This window comes from Phasianus colchicus, chromosome 5 (genome assembly GCF_987193195.1).
Source record: "Phasianus colchicus chromosome 5, bPhaCol1.hap1.1, whole genome shotgun sequence".
NCBI classification, from domain to species: domain Eukaryota; kingdom Metazoa; phylum Chordata; class Aves; order Galliformes; family Phasianidae; genus Phasianus; species Phasianus colchicus.
Window position 1 is genome coordinate 40231879 of NC_143440.1, and position 20064 is coordinate 40251942.

At 47.0% G+C, this 20064-nt stretch overlaps 1 protein-coding gene across 1 annotated transcript; it reads right to left on the bottom strand.

Moving 5' to 3' along the window:
- Positions 1-4528: 4528 nt before the first annotated feature.
- ZDHHC22 (zDHHC palmitoyltransferase 22) lies at positions 4529-11020 on the bottom strand. The gene is made up of 2 exons (XM_031592885.2): positions 10049-11020; positions 4529-6347 (listed from the first exon to the last, which is right to left on the bottom strand). Exons 1-2 carry the CDS (start codon positions 10608-10610, stop codon positions 6082-6084), a joined length of 828 nt encoding a protein of 275 aa, XP_031448745.1. The 5' UTR covers positions 10611-11020; the 3' UTR covers positions 4529-6081.
- Between the last annotated feature and the right edge of the window lie 9044 nt (positions 11021-20064).

A 20064-nucleotide genomic window follows, 5' to 3' on the forward strand; every position in this document is an offset into this window, starting at 1 on the left:
AGTAGAATTTCTGAGCTGATGATATTTGCTGCTGCAGGCCATCAGCTCTGCCTGGGCTGACTGTGCCTGCCAGCTGCAATGACTGTATAGGCAAATTTCTGAAAGCCCTACAGACTGCATAGCTTCCCTGAAGCAATGGGGTGATATGAGGTGGTGTTGGGTTGAATTCATACACACTGAATGTGCTCCAATTCTGAGAACCAGAAACAGAGTCTTATTATTTGCTTTGAAATTCCAGTTCTCCTCCTGGCATTAGAAACACATGAGCTTTTTTGTTTGTTTTTATTCAGAAGTTAATGGAGATCTGTTTCCACAAGCTCTAAAAGAGATTTTAGATCTCCTTAAACAACATGTCTGATAGCTTAGTAGAGCTTTGTTACCGCCTTTTGCTTCCTGCAATCAGTCACTTTATTTCCATATCCACAGAGAACATCTAGCAGGAGTCTTAAATATCAAACTCTACATTAAAAGTAATAAGTTGACACTTGAAAGTTGTTGGCAGGAGGGACAGTTTTCCCAAGATTTAAAGGAACTTCCATTGCTCAAAACATTGATCATAACATTGAGTACTTGGTAGTTTTTATCTATTGAAATACTTTCTCCTTTAGGTAGTGCTATTTTGAGTTTTCTCTCAAGGTGTTTTTCTTGCATCTGGACTCAGGACCTGCTTGATTTTGGCAGGTCATATTTAGACCCACCCACAAGGATTGATTATGTTGTACTCATCAACAATTTCCTCCCAGCAATCATAATCCACTGGGAGTCCTGACTGATGATGCTGGACCTGTCCCTTGTTTTTGCATCCTAAGGCTCACCTGTGGTCTCCAGCAGTCGTGGAGGAAAACATCCTTCCCTGAAAACAGCCTCTGTGACAAGGCTGCATCCAGCAGTTGCTTGTTAACTCCCAGGACATTCTCATTTGGGTCCATTGTGTTAACTCCTTTGCTATTGCAGGTTTAAGATTTTTAAGGGTACAGTGTTGGAAAAACCTATTTATTGCATTTTCAGCAATCTTATGTCACATAGGTACAAGTCTTCACTTCTTCTTATCCAATATAAGCAGCTGAGAGACCAACCTGACATCTAATGGGAACCTTCCAGTCAGGCATGATGAAAACCTGAATCTGGGAATGATTGGTGGCAAAAACAGAGAGAGAAAAATAACTGAATAACATACGAGAGACTAGGCATCCCCCTAAGCCTGTGGATAAACAGCAATAATAGGAAATTCAAGTTGCTAACTATTCATGATCAAGATAGATTAACAGCGGTGCTGAGAAAATCAGTAGCAGACAAATGAAACTTCCCACCCCCACTGATCTCAGGTGAGTATTCTCTTGCTACTGCCATTCACCCCTTTCCACTTTCAAAGCAAATTGTTGGAATGTGTTCCATGTATTTTCAATTCACATCAGTCTGGAACTGCTATTAAAGTGTCTGCCAGAACGTTAAATGAGGCACTGTGCAAGGTACTTGACACCAGCACTTGAGAACTTGTATTTTTTCTTTGTAAACACATGAGGAGACTTGGAAAATACTGACTCTAAATCCATAAGGGCCATGGGACTGTCCTGCCTGAGCACCATCATCTCTTGCCAGTTAGATGCTGAGGGACACCCAATGCTAAGACCTCTTTGGTGTGGTGAAGATGATGCTGGCAGAATGCTTCCACAGGAAATCAGAAGCATTAACTAGTCCATATTTGCTGACATTTGGTGTAAGCTCCAAGATCTCTTTATTCCCTGTGCTTTCTGGAAGAGAACTGAAAAAAAGCAGAGAACCCACACTTGGACACATTGTTATTAGAGACCATTTTACTGTTTGTTAATGTATGTTGCTTGACATGTTTCTATCAATGCAAACATCTAGAAGAGCAGAGTCTTGTTAGATGCTTCAAATTTTCTTCTCCGTTTACTTATTCATTTTGAACAAGTAGGTCATTGCTTTATTCCAACCACGATAGCTCTGGTTGGTCTCTAAGTAACTTGAAGAGAGCTGTCACACGGATTCTGCTCTTATGACTTAGGACTTCTACTCACTGAGCACCTGCTGATAGCATTATTTGTTATTCAGCTGAGAAAAGCCCTTTCAGTTCTGCTGGAGGGTTTTGAGGGGTTTTGTGCAGAAAAATATTAAAAATGTGTTTTCTCAGGCTTACTCCATGTCTTTTCAGTCAACAATCAATAAGGACAATTTGAACTGTGCTGTCGTACTGTCATACCTCCTGCCGCCTGCTGGATGTTGGTGCATCATTCCTACCAACATAAAACCACTTCTGCTCTTACTGGGAACACTTCTCTGATTGCTTTCCACTGACTGTTATAAAGATAGCTGCCCTCATCCCTGACCTTGGCTTTTCTTTTCCTCGCTACAGGACTGCCTGTCCTCCTCCAGCTATCTTCTTACAGCTAATGAGTCCACTCATTCATTTATTCTGTCTCCTTGCAAGTATTTTTAGACTGTGATCATCTCCCTTGAGTTGGCTATTTCTTAAAGAAGATAAATGCTATTTCACCTCATCTTTTCTCATATCTTCCCATGCCTTATTACTTCAGACTCTTCATGTTTCGACTCTGTATCCTTTGAATATATCCAGTGAAGACCTTTTGCATGCGGACCTGAATGATTGCCCAATAGTGTAGTATGAAAACAAACATCACCTACTTCTTATTTGTATAAGAGTTTCACTATATATAAGAACTGACCTCTACTGGTTTATTTCACATTTACATTCCTCAAATTGTTTTCCATTATCATTGCAAAGGCTTCTGAGGCCATAGAGATGGCACTGTTTTTTTTCAGGAAGCCACTCTGAAAATAGACAAGCCACTCAGCAAAAGCCTGTGGTTTCTGTGGCAAGGAGTTGGGCAACAGGGAGCTTTTCCCCTCAGCCATTATCATTACCAGAAAAGAAATTATGGTCATCTGATTTTCCAAAGCCCAGAGGAACCCTAAATGCTTTATATTTAAAATTGTTAGAAATCCTTAGACATCGTCACAAGAAATCATGTTCTGAAATGTTTTTGCTATTGCGGCTGCTACTTAATAAAATACAAATGGTAAGCATTAGCTCTCTAAGCACAGAAATTGGGAAGCTTTTATTTACCCTTATAAAACTTTAGAGCCATCAAATGGATTTAGCTGAGATTTTGTGACACTGCCATTGAGCTAAGCCCTCATTTACTAAGAGCAAAGGCTCTATTCAGAGCTGTTGAGCCCTGTTACATTTTCTGCCCAAGGATTTCTACAAGTGAATGCACAGGTATGACTGGGAAGGAATGTCAGGACAGCTGGATAATCAAAGAGCTGCTTTCAGCTGTTCCTGCAGAACTACTGCTCTGCCCCAAATAGGGCAGTCCACACAACTGGGAATGAGGAGAGAAGTAAGCCAATACATGGAGTCACAGTAATGTTACATTTTTATAGCTCTTTTCATCCCAGAGGATCATAACTGTAAAGACTGCATACATCTGAGAGAGTCCCACCACTTCTGCTGACATCCAGTTGTTTGCTGCAGGGAAGCATTTAACTGCACAAAATGACGACACGATGGTTTGCAGCCAGAACACAGATGTCTGAATAAATCACGGGGAAGAACAATTGGGTGAAGGATAATTGTGGGGAGCCATGCTGTGGTTGCTCAAATTGAGATTCCCCTGGACTGCAACATGGAGAGACCTTGCAGTGAGGGCAGACAGCTCTGACTGGCAAAGGGCATGGCCCAGCATCAGTGAGCAGAGATAGCAGGCTCTGGGGGCAATTAACATCACTGCCTGCACAGGACTGTCCTCACAGGTAGTCCACCCAAGCTGTGAGCTGGCTGTGCCCTTCCCACCATGCCACCCCCAAAAAGCTCATGGCTTGGCAGCAGGCCCTGAATGCCACGAGCTGCCCAAACTGCAGCATTCAAGTGCCAGCTGCAAAGGGCAAGAACATAATTTCTACTGATGTAAAACCTTGCGAGCTCTTTGCCTGTAGAGATATCTGATAAAAGAAGTTGTTGCATCAACTGATTGGTGGGACAAGAATAATTTTGGAGCCTGTCCAAGACGAGGTGCATGGCTCCGAGTGCTGGCTCAGCTGCCAGCGACAAGGTGACTGTCTGCTCACCTTGCTGCCACCTCACCAGTGGGGAATAATTTACTTTGAGATGCTGTTCGTGGGCAGTGATAACACTCAATTTTCCTGTAGCTTTCCACTGAGGTTTGTAGTGTAATTTATAAATAGTGATTAGAAAGTGTCTCCAAGTTGCCTGCTAGATGCATTTTTAGATTGGTCATTACATTAAAGTAGAAAGGGTGAAAAGACTTATCCAAAATGTTACATTGAATTATTGACAAATAAATAAACACATCCTGACTTTTTCCTTCAGGATGTCTGTATGCATGAGGTAACAAACGTAGCTTCTGTCACATACAAAGACAGCTAATGAACTGTTAAAAAGCACAATGCAGCCACCATAAAAAGTCGAAACACTTTTTATTGTTCACTCTTAGTGCAAATACAGATTATTACACATTGCAACAGTGGTGCATTCATGCGAACACACACAGTGTGGAAGGGTTTGTATGCTACAAGTTTTAATTATCCAGTTAGGGTTTTTCAGTATATTTTCATGGTTGCTTTGCTCATCACTATAGACTTTATTATTGATCCAAACATGTATACAAGTGTGAAGCTATAGGACTGCGTGCCTCTGCTGTGGCTCATGAGGAATGCAAGGATGCGAGCACGTGTGCTTCTCTACCTGGGATGCATAGAGAGCATTTTTGAGGAAGGAAAACACATTTTTCACGGCTTGTCAGCATACTCCCCAGCTTATTAAAGAGAAGCAATGGATTTCTGCCCAGCCCACATAAGCTGATGCAGTTTGCCAAAACAACAGCTTCTTGTTGCAGGTGCTGAGGAGCCCAGCACTATGATCCTGGTCAATGTTGCTCATTCTTTCTTAAGGCACCTATTAGCATAGCATATCTGCACTGATCTCAAGGGCTGTTGCTGCAGCTGGAAAACAGTGACACGTTAGGCTGATTAATCCCTGTAGTAATTCCATTAACCTCCTTAATGGAGTTATAACATGGATGAATTTACCCCTCTGCAGCAACGCGAGAGGGAATTGCTCTGGAGAGCCTATAAACACGGTGTGGCAGGGATGTCCGAGGTAAACATTTTGGTTTTAGTGCAAAGTGAAGTGTCCTGATCCACTGAAACTGCTCCTGTTCCTGGGATTCAGAGCCCCTCGCTGCACCAACAGTGTCGGTGCCCTCTGCAGAGTGTGGTACAGGGGGACGTGGGCACGTCCTTGGACATGCTCTTGTCTCTGTTTCTCACCCAGCCTGACAGTACATTTCCTCAGACACAGCTTTCCATTCACCTCTGCATTGCCTCTCCCTGTGCTCTGCCTGATGCTGATTTATCTGCTTGCTGCAGCTTTGCCTGTGCTGCATTCCTGGACAAAGGGCTGCTGAAAGCATGTGTCAAAGCTGCAGTGTTGGCACGTCATTGCACAGGGAGCAGGTTGAGACAGAATTGGAGAAATACTGGATTTCTCTCTGTTTCCTTCCTGGTTTTCCTAGCCTTTTGAGAGCAGATTTATCTGCTGCCATAGCCATGTTCACAGACTGCTCCTATGGAGGCTTGATTGCATTGCAGGTCTGCCAGGGAGGGCTTCTCAGTGCTGTTGCCTCCAGAACGAAAGGGCCAAAGGCACCTTGGAGGCTCCTAATGAGCAGATGTTGGTTTTGCAGCCTATCACAACAACCCAGGCTCTCAGGGAGCTTCTGCTGTAGCTTGTTTGGAGACATACAGGTGGCCAAGGGCAGGGAACTGAGATCAGACTAATCCTGCTGCTAGTTCAAAGCCTGTTGCCATGTATGCAGGTGCAGTGATGCGACTATTAAGCTGCAGTATCTCTTCCTCTACATGGTTTGTGATCTCTGCATTAATAGGCTAAATTGATTCTCTTGGATAGCCGGTCCCATCCTCCTGCAGAGGCTGCAGTCTCAAGGGATGAAGTGGCCCAGCTCCTCACAGTCCGGCAGCTGGGGAGTGCTGCCTGCAAGGGATGCACACGCAGGGTTTTTATTTCACTTTCTGCCTGCGGCAGTCACTTCCCACATTCAGCATGGGGATGAGAAGCCCCAGGAGCCATCTCTTGCCGAAGACCTCCCGCAGATTCTCCCTCCAGGGCCGGGTTTTCACCACCATCCCCTTCCGCACCTGGTACCGTGTCTGCCCACGCAGGATCAGCAGTAGCTGGTGGCAGCAGAACCCCGCACAGGCCAGCCCGATCCCAAGCCAGAGGTAGAGCATGAGGATGACAAACATCTCAGAGCTGAGCAGAGCCCCTGCACAGTGACAGTCAGGGGAAGGGAACAGCAAAAGAAAGAGTTTAGAAACCTCTCATGTGTCAGCATCACGCGCAGCCCTGAGGGCCTGGCTGGCCACATTGAGTAGCCATACAAGGGGTGAGTGAGGAGAAAGGCAGGGTGGTGACTAATGACATAAAATTGCTTTCCTTGTAGTGGCCAGGCAGTGCACCCCTTTCCTTGTAGTGCCCCAGGCAGTGCACCCCTCTGGGGAGGTGCTAAAATGGTGGCAGTCTCTGCAGAGTTCTCCCTTTGTTGTTAATGTGAGGCTCTGGATTTCAGAGGCAGTCTCAGCCAGAAGTGAATGGCATTTGTATGACTGCAGCTCTATTTTGAAGAATATGAAATGATTTCAGCACCTGCCTGTTAAGCGCAAGGACTCAGTTGTTCCCAGGCTCCTTTTGGAAGGAGATGCAGTTCTACAGCGTTTGGATGCTTCCAGAAACCTTACTGTATGCATTAATACAAGGCAGACAGATCTGGGGCTCATCACTAGATATACATATGCCCAGAGAAGCTATAGATGCCCCATCCATGGAGGTGATCGAGGACAGGCTGGATGGGGCCCTGGGCAGTGAGCTGATGGGGAGCAGCAGCCCTGCCCATGGCACAAGCTGGGACTGGGTGAGCTTCAAGAACCCCTCCAGCCTAAACCATTCTGTGATATGTATAATCACTATACATGTATATATACATAATATATATATTTTTTTTTAAATGAAAAATCAGTAATGTCTTTCATACCATTTGACAAATACAGCTTTCACATGAATGCAAGAAACTGAAACAGAAAACTTTCCCCAGTGCAGTCCAAATTCCTTTCTTAAAGCTGCTGCCACAATACTCCACCCAGCCCATGGTCCCTGAGCCCAGCTTGCCTGGCATGCAGGGTGGAAGCACAAACTTGGCACAGGCCTGCACCATGCGCTCAGACCTGGGTTCTGCCTGCAAGCCACTCTGAGGGCTATTGGTGAGGGTGCTGCTTGCAGCCCCGAACTGTTGGATCATCCTGCTAGGAAGAGGCACCAGAGTTGTTCAGCTTTCTCTTTAACTGCCACATCATCTAATGAGAAATCATTAGAGCCAAGTGGGCTTCATATGCCATGCAGCAAGGGGAGAACAGTGTCCAGGATGGTGACAAATCCCCAGAGCAATTCTATCAGACTAAAATAAGGGACCAAACGGGAAGTGCAGAGCCAAATACAGGTTTCTTTACTCTTCTTCTGCTGGATATGTGTGACAGGCATGTGTACCCTTCTACAGCTGATTTCAGATGGGATGGAGCAGAGGAAAGTGCCTTTCTTCTGAGCCTCGAAAAGACAGCTGAAAGCTTTATTTCTATGAGCTGCTGAAATTCAGCATCACATAAGTAATTACACTTGTTTCCCTTTGCATTTATTCAGCATCTTTCAGCCATATTTTCCAGATGTGTGCATTTTTTAACCTTATTTTCAGGCTGCCCACAAAAAGCATTTTCTATCCATTCTTTCTTGGATCTGGCCTGACCTATATTTATAGAAGTGCTCTTCATTTGCCCCTCATCACAGCAGTCCACTTCAGTCTCGGGTTCATTCTGCTCTGACTGACCTGATGTGGTCTCAAGCTTATTACCATACATTATCTATGCCAGAAAAACTGAATCACAGCCTGAAATTATAGACTCTGGGTCAGACTCTAAAATACATGCCTGAGCACGGTCTGGAAAAACAAGCCAACCAAAAATTTTCCCAGCATGGAAGCAGGAAACACTGAGTTGACCCAAGATCAGCAGATTCAACTTCTGTCCTCTCCCTCCTCCCCAACACCAAGGACATGCTGGAGATGAAGGGTAAAGTTGGTGTTTTGTTTTTTTTTTTCCTGTTATAGCAATGCTCTGTTTGGATCCCACCTAATAGCTGCATAAGAACATTGGACGGACAGTCCTTCTAGTAACTATTCCAGGTCATGTTTCTCTTTCCTGCCCAGGAGGTAAATGCAGTGATGGAAGCCCAGAAGGCCCTTCCTCCTGAGCAACCGAGGCACCTGCATGTTACTGTGTGCTGTCATCCCAGCTGAGGCAGAAATTCCATAGGATCATGTTTCTATGATTCTGTTGGCTCCTGAGGGTGCCCAAGCCCCCAGCCTTACTCCCAGTCCCTTCACATCCCATTCACACACTGCTGTGTGTCCACTTTGGCACTGTGGGTGCTGACACCAAAACTGGGGCACTCCAGTGTCTCCTCAGACATGTGCCAGGACCCAGCTTGGTGCAGATGAGCCCACAGAATCAGGGAGAGAACTAATTCCTGGATAATCTTCTCCCACATCCCTGCTTTCCCTTCTAGTCTGATGTGCTGACCAGAGCTTAGGCACCAAGGAAAAACATGCCAAGTGTTTTTAATGCTAGTGAAGCTCGTGCAACACTGTTTACAAAAATTCTTCTGCATGGAAAAATGACTCCATAAAAATGTCATGGCAGGATTTCATGTTTATAGTCTCTCGATTACCATGACTAATCTGTTCATTTGCCAAGTAGAGATATTTGTTTGTTTTCAGATGGCAACCCTGCAAACCCAGCCTGGAATCCGAAAGCAATCTGGGGCCTTTCTGGCTCTTGTATCATCAGCAATGGAGATCCCCCTGTCAGATAATGATCAACAGTTCTGGTGGCAGTGCACAAGCCAAAACAGACTCCAGGCCGTTCTTACTGTGCTCAGTATTACCTTCAAAGCTAAAATATGTGGAATACCTATTTCAGTCTGATGAAAACTGATCTAAATGTGCTCAGCATGAACTGCATGTGGGGAAAATGGCATTTTTCAGCTGTCAATTTCAGAGCAGACAGAGTAACTTGTCCCAGATCAGGTTTTATCTGGCTCTTACATTTAGATGGAGAAAGGGAGGAGGTTGGAGGGTTTGAGAGCACGGTGAAAGGTGAAGAGACAGGGCTGGCAGAGTGGGGGAAAAGGCACAGGAACAGAATGAAAAAGAGGGAAGGAAAAATCCTGGGGACATTTACAGGAGGACGGGAAGAGAAGGGAAATCAGGAAAAGCAGAGGGATGAATAAGGGATGGTGAAAGGAAGAGGTTTGCTTTAGGTGCAGAGCTCTTCCAGAGGGCAGGAATGGATAATTTGTCTTGGCTTTCTGTGGAGCTGCATCCCAGACTAGAGTCAAGAGAGAGGTGTTTGATCACATTACATTAACAAATGCCCTGCTTGATTTCTGAAACATTAACCCAAATTCTCCTGTGCTGGAATCAATAAGTTCGCTCTGACAGGAGGGAGGAGGTGGAGTAGGTGCATGACTTGGATGAAGAGAATGGTCATATCTCCGCTGGGACACTCTCCGCATCTGCATGTAAGACTCCCCTCACCTGTAGTACAATGAATAAAATCTCCCTCCTCTGTCTAAATGCCTCACACACGACTGCAGCCCTAGACCATCTCTGGCAATCTGATTACAGAGTGTTTTTCAGAGTACAACACATTATGAATAGGGCTACAGCTGTAACCTGGAGAGGGTCCCAGTCTCTGAAGCCTTTGCCTATAAAGGAGGCTCTATCCAACACAGACAATTCTCCCCATGCCCGCACCCCCCCTCCACCCATCCTTACACACAGCCAAACAGCAAAGAGCATGGCCGCTATCCTGGAGCCCTGGAAGAAGAATGGGCTCCTTGTGGCCAAGGAAGGATCCTTACCTGAGAAGAACTGGCTGATAGAGTGAGGCAGAAGTGTGAGGAAGGCGAGTGGGTTTGCAAAGGACATGGAGAGTGAAGCAGAAATGTAAGCCATGCCTGCCACCAGGGAGTCGAGGCAAGCCAGAGAGGTGTAGAGGCAGAACATGATGAAGTTCCGCATGTTCCTGCTCCCAATGCAGTTCCCTGTGAAGAAACAGTGGTGGTCATGCCTCTGGGTGACTCTGGCACACAGTCTACAGTAGTGAGTGCTGGGCAAGGCTGAGCCAGAGGACCTGCTTCCATCCAGCCAGTCCGCCACCATTTCAGCTCCTTCGCCCAAGTTTAAGCCCTTGCCCAGTTCCTCAGGGGAGCTCTGGATCACGAGGATGTAGTTGCCCAGGGCATTAGCTGAGAGGAAGAGGAAGAGGGCCCCGTGCAGCAGAGCAGGAGAGAAAAGTGGGGTGGTGGAGGGGTCTCTGAACATGCTGGGGATGAAGAGAAAGATCTGGAGGACGAAGGTCACTAGGGAGATGCACAAGAAGTAGGCTGGAGCGACAACATTGAGCAACCTGAGAACTAGCATTGCGGATTACGCTCCTGCAGGGGAGAGCAAGGAGAGGACGAACATCACCGCTCCGGCTGCACACTTCATCCTTCCATTTCCTGCCGGGTCCCCGGCCCCGCTCTGCTCCGGGAGTGCCCCGAGGCGGGGAAGCTCTCTCTCGCCGCCGCCCCTTGCCCCGGCGGGGCTCGGCAAAGGGGAGCCCCAGGGCAGCGCCCGCTCCCCGGCGCCCGGAGGAGACAGCCCGGCCCCGGCGTCTGCCTCCGGGGAATTCGCAGCGGCGGTGCCCCGGAGGGGCTGCGGAGGCTGAAGGGGAAGAGCTGGCTCCCTCGGTGTGCCGGCGGTATAGGCACCGCTCCGCTCGCCTAGCAGAGTCCCTCTGCCAGGCAGGGTCAGTTTTGGTATTGCATGAGAAGAAAAAAGGTGGTGCTGGAGGAGGGGGGAGTGAATTGGAAGGGAAGGGGGGAGGAGAAGGGGAGGGGGGAGAGGTTGCTCTAATCCACTGCAATACGGATCAAATCCAATGCTCTAATTTATCCTTTAAAGCCACGGATCTACAGATTACCTCTCTGACCGCTGCCCTGCTGTGCACGAAATTAGAAAATGCACAAAACAGCTGGTCAAGTGCTGTCCGGATGCAACCTGCGGCGCTGGTCTACCAAGCCGGGCGGCCTCGCAGCCGCAGCCGCTGCTCTGGCCGACCACAGCGCATCGGCACCGGCCGGGCGGGCTCCCCCCGGCTCTCTCTGTGCTCCCCTCGGCCCCGGGACTCAGCCCGTACCGTGGGGACGCGGAGAGCCCGGAGGACCGAAGGCAGCTCGGAGCCAGTCCGGTCGCGGCGTGGCTGCCCGGCACCCCGAGCACTCCTCGCCGGCAGCTCGAGAGCTCCCCAGCGCCGCGGTGCCTGCAGAGTCCCGGCGGCTGTGGGCGGTCGGTCCCTATGCACGCCGCCGCCCTGCAGCCCCCTTGTCCCTGCTGCCCCGATACCATCCGCCTGGCACCTCGGAGCCGCCGTTACCGCCTCCAGTCAAGCCGAGACCCCCGCGGCTGCCGCGTCGTAGAGCAGTCCGACCCCGTGCTCCTTCTCCTCCCTTTGTCTCCTTTTCCTTCTTTCCTTCCCATTCTGTTTTTTTGTTGTCCCACACTGTTCGACCTTTTCCCTGTCCCCTGTCTCTGTCTCTGCCCCTGCCCTGCCTCTGCCCTTGTCGCTCTTTCTGTCTCTCTCCCCCTCCTGCCTCTCTTTCAGTTTTTGTCCTATTTTTCTTCTCCCTCTCCCCCTCCCCAGTACCATCCTCTCCCTCCCCCGACTCCACACCCTGGTCCCCGTCCCTTCCTATCCCCCTCCGTCCCGCGGACCCGGAGCTGTCCGTTCAGCACCACCGCATGTCCTCCACCTCCCTTCGCGCCCTCCCAGAGGCTCCGAGGGGGGACAAGCGTGTGCCCGGGGCCTTGAGGTGTCGCCGTCCCACGAGGCATCTCCTGCTCGAAACAGCATCTGAGGCAGGGGGAAGTTGGGGGACAGTCTCTGCCTGGGTGGTTAGAACTGCCCTGTACAACAGCAGGTGTATAGGAGAGGGTTTCGTGTATGAGCAGAGGTGCTTGGGCAGCATGGCAGGCAGGTAGAAACTGTGCCAACGTGTATTCCCCTCTCACAGCTGCACGACCTCAACCCCACTGCCCACCTACACACTCTCACACTGTTTACATTGGTGCTGTGCACAGCCTCTCTTTCCCCCACACACCTACACGCTGCACCCACTCAGTTCCAATGAGAAGCATCCCTTCTCCCTCCACAGACAAACCACCCATGGCAGAGGAAGGGGAAAGAAAAGGACTGCTGGCTTTAGCCTTATCATAGGCCCAAGGCTTACTAGCCCACCTCAGCACACCCAGCAACATATTGCCTCTCCCTTTGTCTGAATACACAGAGCAAAATTGAAATGTGTTTCATGTCTCTTCTTCTAGGGAGAGAGATCTGGAGCATAGGGTGGCTGTGCTTATCTCTGACACTTGCACTAGCTTGGAGGTTGGTGACAGCAACCAAGTTCAAGGGTTCTTTATCAGAAATGTTTTTTTCTACCAGATAACTTTCATGATTCAACATTTCTGAGAAAAATGGAGGCAATGATACTCGTAAAAGAAAGTGCAAACTAAGCCTGTAGGCGCTGGGTCTGCTGTGACAAACAACTAAGAGACACCTTCAGCAGAACTGAAAGGAGAGCTGCTCAGAACCAATCTAGCTTTCACTCCCACCTCCCTCATTCTCCTGTCATGACTGCTGAGAATAAAAACCCTCCAATATTCCCTCAACTCATCAATTTAAAGTAGACTGAGCCTTGCAATAAAGACACATGACCCAGTGAGAATTTTATCTTTAAATAATCAGACATTGTTTCCTCCATATTTTAACAGCTTACATCAAAATAATAAAAATTAAAAACAAATAACACCACAGAATTCTTTTCATATAATAAGAGACTTTTAGATTGAAGGGACCATATCTCATGAAAGCTATTAACTCTACCTGTACAGGGAACATAATAAGTAACATCCAAAGTGGAGGAAAGGGAAGTAGAGAAGAAAGGAGGAGAAGGAGAGGAGAGGAGAGGAGAGGAGAGGAGAGGAGAGGAGAGGAGAGGAGAGGAGAGGAGAGGAGAGGAGAGGAGAGGAGAGGAGAGGAGAGGAAAACAGTAGGGCAGTTTATCCCACACATTCTCATTAAAATGCTCCTGCAAATTGCTGCTTATGATTTGTCACTGTCAAAATACTGGCTGCATATTTTAGAATACAGTAAAAAAAATTGCTCCTTCAATGCCATTGTGTCGATATGATGAAATGTTGACAGGATGGGGAAGCAGTTATCTATGGATGAATTTGACTATTCATGTGCATGTGTATGCATAAGAGAGAGGTCAGTAAATAAGGAAATTAACACATCAAGTAAGTGAATAGTGAGAGCAGCAGCTAATTTGGAGCAAGTAGCAAGATTTTCTTCAGGAATTTGATTTTTTTTTCCATTGTAAGATCATCTACATGAAATAACTTGAATGTGTGGCACAATCCTACTCCTCCTCTGGGGAGATAGTTCCCCTGGACAGACTCTGGTTGTGACCCAGGAGACGGAGTAGTTCTCCATCCTGCTTTCAATTGTAGATAAATTATTTAATCCATGTATTAGAATTTTCCTGTCTTTTGTATGGGCAGGTTTCAAGCCACATGTCTGCCTCTGGAAAACTTTGACAAGTGAGCATGAGGAACACCAATAGGAGCAATTTTTTGTTGTTATTACCTACTGTACAGATGTTTTCCAAAAATTAGCATAGTACATTGAAATAATACTCACTCTCATTCCAGTGTTAACATAACTGAGTCTCATCATGTCACTTTCCCTTGCTCCCTGTGTCTGTGTGAAGTGGATATTGTTCCCCATGTGTGTAAGGGGGCACATTTCCCAATATTTCCCAAGCAAGGGAGGTGGCATAATCTGTACAGTTGTCAGCCAGCTGGTGTTTTCATTTTCTAGCTCGATAACATAGGATACACTTGGTCACAATGACTGGCAGATGAACATCTTGGTAGCGTGTTCCCTGGATCCCTTTTTCCCTATGCTCAGCCATTTTAAGCAAAATAAAATGCAGTTCTAGTCAATTCCATGCTCTGATACACCCTGCTCAACCTCTTTCAAGATCTTGTTTTAAATTGCATCACAAATTATGTATCATTTCTTCCAGCTCAAAATGTGCATTACTTCATTCAGATCCATTAGTCTAGCATTCAAGATACATCCTGATGGTGATTTTTTTTCTGAAATGAGTGAGTTAATATCTGTTGTTTACTGTGATAACTTGGGAGAAATGAATGCTTTCTGTGGTAAACTCACTGCTACTTGTCTTAAATTATCGTTTAAGTACAAACCTTATAAAGTTCTTGGGAAATTTTTTCCTTTTTCCAGCTAGTTAACTTTCAAAATTTGAACACCCACAATGTCTGGAGAGATTTCCTGTTTGGTTAGGCAAAGTTGAACAGCCATGAAATGTAGCAGGTGAGGCCTGATGTCTTCAATTTAGCAACAAAAATTATACAGCATGGTTGGCAGCAGAGCTGCGGGTTTTTATGCTGTCCAAGTTCAGATCTACATAGGTGGAGACTTGAACACTGAGAGGAAAAGAGAGCTCAGCCACTTTCTTACACTGTCCCTATGCTACCAAGGGACAGATCTGAACATCCTGAAATAGGATACTAATACAAAGTTTCTACTCAAAGTGATAAATGATCTTCAGAGGTCAACTCAACCACCTTTCCCAGTGCCTCTTTCTCCTTGACCCAGATATATCCATCCCCTGCAGAAAAGGGTCCAACTAGATCCTGAATATCCCTGGCAATGGGGATTCTCCACTACTCCAAGGCAATTCATCCAGTTCTTTTTCACCTTTTCAGATTTTCCTCCTATCTGACTTGAAATTCCTTTGCAGCAATTAAAGTCCTTAGTCCTTATTTCATGCCCAGTGGATACAGAAAATGTAAATCCTTTTCTCTCTGTGATGTCTGTGTACTTGAAAAAGGTTATCGTGTCTTCTCCAGATGAAGTCACCTCATTCCCTCAGTCTTGTGCTGTGTTTTGGAAACCTTTGATGAAAAGCCTGAAGGACCTGGGGTATTGTGTCTGTTGCTCAGGTACCTGAGTGGAGAGACAGCCAGCACTGAGTGCAGGCAGCTGTCAGTGTAGATTTCCATAGCCAGATTGTAATGATTTTGACTTAGATTGCCCATTGTGCTGCATCAGTTGTGTCAGGGGTTTTTACTTTGTATTAACAAAGTAAGAGGTGGGAACTAAACAGCTGAAAGGTAGTCATGACTTTAATGCACTGCCAAGTGCATGCTGTATCTGAAATTATGACTTAAGCATTTCTACATCTTTTTCAGTCCCCATCTGGTCAATCTTTACCTGCTCTCACTTTCTCCTTCCTTCAAGGACAATGTTCAGAGAGGGTTTTTCCTTTCAGTCTCAGTGTGACAGGTTTTCTGAAGGTTAATTTGGCTGCAGTTTTCTCACTACAAACCTCTCAGCTTATCAATCAGTGTAGGAATAAGCTAGGAGATAATTTGAGTTGTGCAAGGTATTTAGGCAGGGACGTGTTATGATTCAGATAGTGTCATACATTGAAAAGTAATCCAGACAGTTCTAAAATAAATGAGTAAATAATCTGCCACCTAAAGACATATCCATGCCTTGCTGTGTCTTTGTATTTGAAAGAGATGTTTTTGGGTCAATAATCCACACAAGTGAGGAGGAGAAATGGAAATGAATAAAAAATGCACCTAGAACCTGACTCTTTCAAACATGCCTGATCTCCAGCTTCCCCTATATCCTATAGCAAATGGGTTTCTAGCACTCAGGAAGACAGGAACTGTTTATTGACAAAGGGACAATTGCCTCCAAGGATGAGCTACTGAATAGACTTTAACTGATGTTTTATGTCTTTTGAGCAAAACCCACCATCAGAACATCTGAACAGCAACCCGCAGTACATTTACTGTCACTTCTGCCACAGAGTCCATGACTCAGGCAGCCCAAGCAGTGTGAGCACCAAGGATATGTTTAGACGAGGAAAAAAAATATGGCTGCTTTCTAAGACGTGTCAGCTGGTGTCTTCTAACCCACAGGATTTAAAGCAGGACACAGTGCCTTAGTACAAGGACAAGTCATTCTTCAAAACATTAGCTGATTTGCTTTTTTAATGCTCTGCATGAGTTGGTGCTGGCTGCCTGAGACTGTTTGTCCTCCTGCAGCCAAGAAACTGCCACAATGACCACATTCCTCCAATATCAGATGTGATGACAGGGAGAGTCCTGTGGGTGCAGGATACAGGCTGCTTACAGACACTTAGCAAGGAATACAGAGCTCTTTCCACAAAACATCAAGGCAGTCACCAACACTGTCTTCTCCTGTATGAAACTCCTTACAATTCTTCCTGCCTTTCCTAGACAATCTCCTTCATTCCTGGAGTCATATAAATATCTAAACATCTTTTTGGGGAAGTAGAGGAAAAACAATGCACAGCCAGCGATGTTCCTGCAAAGGTATGAGCATCTTCTGAATGTGCCCAGTTGCTCTTGAATCCCCATTATCCTTAGCACTCTTCAGTACCTGACATTATACTCTGATAACACAGTGTCACCCTGGGTCTCCATGGGAATCCTTTTCTTGCTTTTCTTTCTAGCAGGCTCACAGGAAAAATGCACAATAATATGTCCCTTGTTTAAGCTGACTGATTTGAAGCTCCTGAGCAATAAAGCTCAAGTCAAGCCATAGATTCCCTCATTCCCAGGTGAATACCACAGTAAGTAAAGGCAGTCTGGCCCAGCTGTGCTGTGCTGGGTCATTCCCAGACAGGGCACTGTAGGAGTACATCTTTTAAGGAACAGAGAATTAAAATAATAAATGTGATCGGAGGCAATCCAAACTCAAATTCACTGACACAAATTTGGTGGCAATCTGCTGTCAGCAGGAGCAGTTGCTGCTCCAGAAGAGGTGCTATTCCCCTTTTTATAGGAGCAGCATCCTTCTCCCCAACCCCAAGCCAGTTGCCTGGGCTTCCTCTCCTATGGTCTCTTGCTGTTGAGCACTGTGTCAAATCTGCACATCTAGGGAATCCTATAAATAATAAACAATATTGCATGTACATATTCATAACCAAGTCACTGTTTACATAGTGAATATTCAGCACCCACCAGATGGCTCTTCTTTCACTACCTCCAAAATGGAAATGACCAGTTACTAAAGATAAAATATTCCTTCCCTGTTGCTGCTTCCCTAAGGCTCCTACTTGTTGTTCTCTTGCAGAACTGCTGTTCCCCAGAGAAGCAAGCCTTTCAGCCTTGGAAACAGTGAAATCAGATCTGAAATATGAAATGCTTCAGCAAGAGCTGCAGATAAATGAACACAGTGTTAAATCAATTCCAGAAAATAGACTTGGATTAATCCTGCTGCCTGCTGCAGTAGCGTTCTGGGAGAAGAGATCTTGCTCCCTGCTGTCACATGGCTGCTGCCCTGTCATGAAGATGTTCCTCCAGTGCATCTGTGAGAGCAGTCCCTAAATTAAGGCTCTGCAAAAATGCTAGCTATCGACTGGGGCACTACATGCACTGTACATAGCTGCAGTCATATTTCATACATGCAGTCATATTTCTAAGCAAAACCCCAGCTACAGTGCAGGCGGTGATGATTTTAAATGAACACTTCCTTGCTACATGGAAGGCCAGACTCTCTGCTTAACTTCTACCTGCTCCAGCGTGTGCCTTTTCCTTTTAAGATTCATTATGCAGAATGTTCTAACAGCGTTGGAAGCAGAAACCAGGTCTCCAGCCACCCATCTACCAGGTCAAATGCTGTCTTGCTTATTGCAGTGCTCTGTCCCCATGTACCACAGTGCACAGCTGCCTGAGCCCAGTGAAGGGCCTGTCTCACCCCAGGCCATTGGTGCTTTTGTATGAAAGACAAGCCTCTGGCAGATGCAGAAGAAGCTGGATCCCACGCACTTGGCCTTGTGAGCACTGGGTTTGGTGCAGAAGAATCATAGAATGATTAAAATTGCAAAAGACGCCTACAATCATCTAGTCCAACCATCTACCTACCACCAACTTTGCCCACAAAGCCATGTTCCTCAGTACCACATCTAGACATTTCTTGAACACCTCCAGGGATGGTGACTTCACCACCTCCCTGGGCAGCCTGTTCCAGTGCCCAAAGAAGAAGGGCCATTACCCTGATGCCCACTCGGAAGGGGTTCCTACAACAACCCCTGAGTGGGTTGAGGTGTTCCACTGTTCGTCCCCATCACCAATCTCTGTGCACCTCTGTAGCTATTACTGATGAACGGCATATTTTCCTAGAGTAGATCCGGCTTGATACGAGGAGCCACCTGATATATCTGGTATCAAATGGAGCCCTTGGTGCTGCTTCGACGAGGCCCGAGGTCAGGCTGATGGCAGCACACCAAGGGCAGCCCCACACCAGACCGCCTGAAGCAGGGGTAGGCTCCTGCCAGCTGAAGCCTGCCCTGTCAGGAGGCAGTCCCTGCGGCAACGAGACTTGTGCTTTCTCCAGGCGTGTTTCCAGCTGCCTCCCTCCGGCTCCTGCCCGGTGGGGTTGGAGTATCGCCGCGGACCCAGCTGCCCCCCATCGGGCCGTCCCGCTTCCCCGAGGCGCACAGGCGCGGGGCCGCCAGTAGGTGGCGCTGGAGGTCCGCCGAGCCCGCGCAGGCCCCGGGAGGCCTCGGCCGGGCCCCGGGCGGGTGAGGAGGCACGTGGGCAGAGCTGGTGCCGAGCAGCTCGCAGCTGTACTGGGCTGTGCCGTTGTGGAAGGCACCGGGTCTTAGGGGAGCTTAGGCACACATACAGGAATGGCGTTAGCAAGATGCTTTTGTCGAGTATTTTGCGTGTCAGGCATCCCGGTTAGGGTTAATGGCTCTAGTGGTGTTCAGAAAGGACCATGCTGCTGAATCTTCGTTAGCTGGGCGCCTGGCGGCTCGTTTTAGCCAGGGAGAACATCAGTGCACGGAGTGCTGGCTGCCTGCTGGCAGGGTGGCAGGGCACGTGTGGGGTCACATCCTGCACGCAAGGCTCTGTGCCTGGCCTGAGCTCTAATATGGTTCGTTACATCCCATGCTGGCTCTCCTGGCTCAGGCTGTCAGCTCACATCTGCCCCCAATATCCATTGACATTCTCATTAAAACTACCATCACTTTTCCCTGCTATCTGTGCAATCAATCTCTCATTGCTTGAAGCATCATCATGAATGCCATTTCCCGATTAAGAAGGTCAAGGACTCAGACTGGATATTCTTCTTATCCACTGGGAATTACCGCTTGCAGCTCTCAGTACAGAGGGGATGTTTCCCTTAAATTTGTAGGAAAGATTTGGCTCTGATTGGCAAATCATAAAATCATTAAAGTCGTAGAATAACCAGCAGCCCAGCCCCACCATCACCACTCATATGGGAACTGTTGAGTCATGGCCCGAACCACTGATTGATCACCTGAGTAAAGGACTGAGTCAGCCGTGGGAGCACAGGTGAAGCCGATAAGACTCTAGACCCCATTTAAGGGCTGACTGCCAGGGAGGAAGGATCTCTTTCTGGAGATCTCTCCTCTGTGGAGTCTTTCCTGTGAACCTAGATCTTTAAATACAGGTGAACATTCCCTCACTGTTTATTTTCCCATTTTTGCCATGATAATCTTTCCAGGTGTAGCACCAACAATAACACCTGTCTATAAGAGCCACATCTATGCTTTTCTCAAATGACTTCCATTTCAGGAAATCTCTTACCTCTTTACAAGCTGTGTGTAACCAAACGTTTATTCTATTTCTCTCTCAGATACATCTGCCTAAGAGAGGAAGAAGTCTTTTCCAGAGAATGAGCAGATCCAACTTTGCACTGACGCACATTGCCAGAGCCATAAGTAAGCAATGTGCA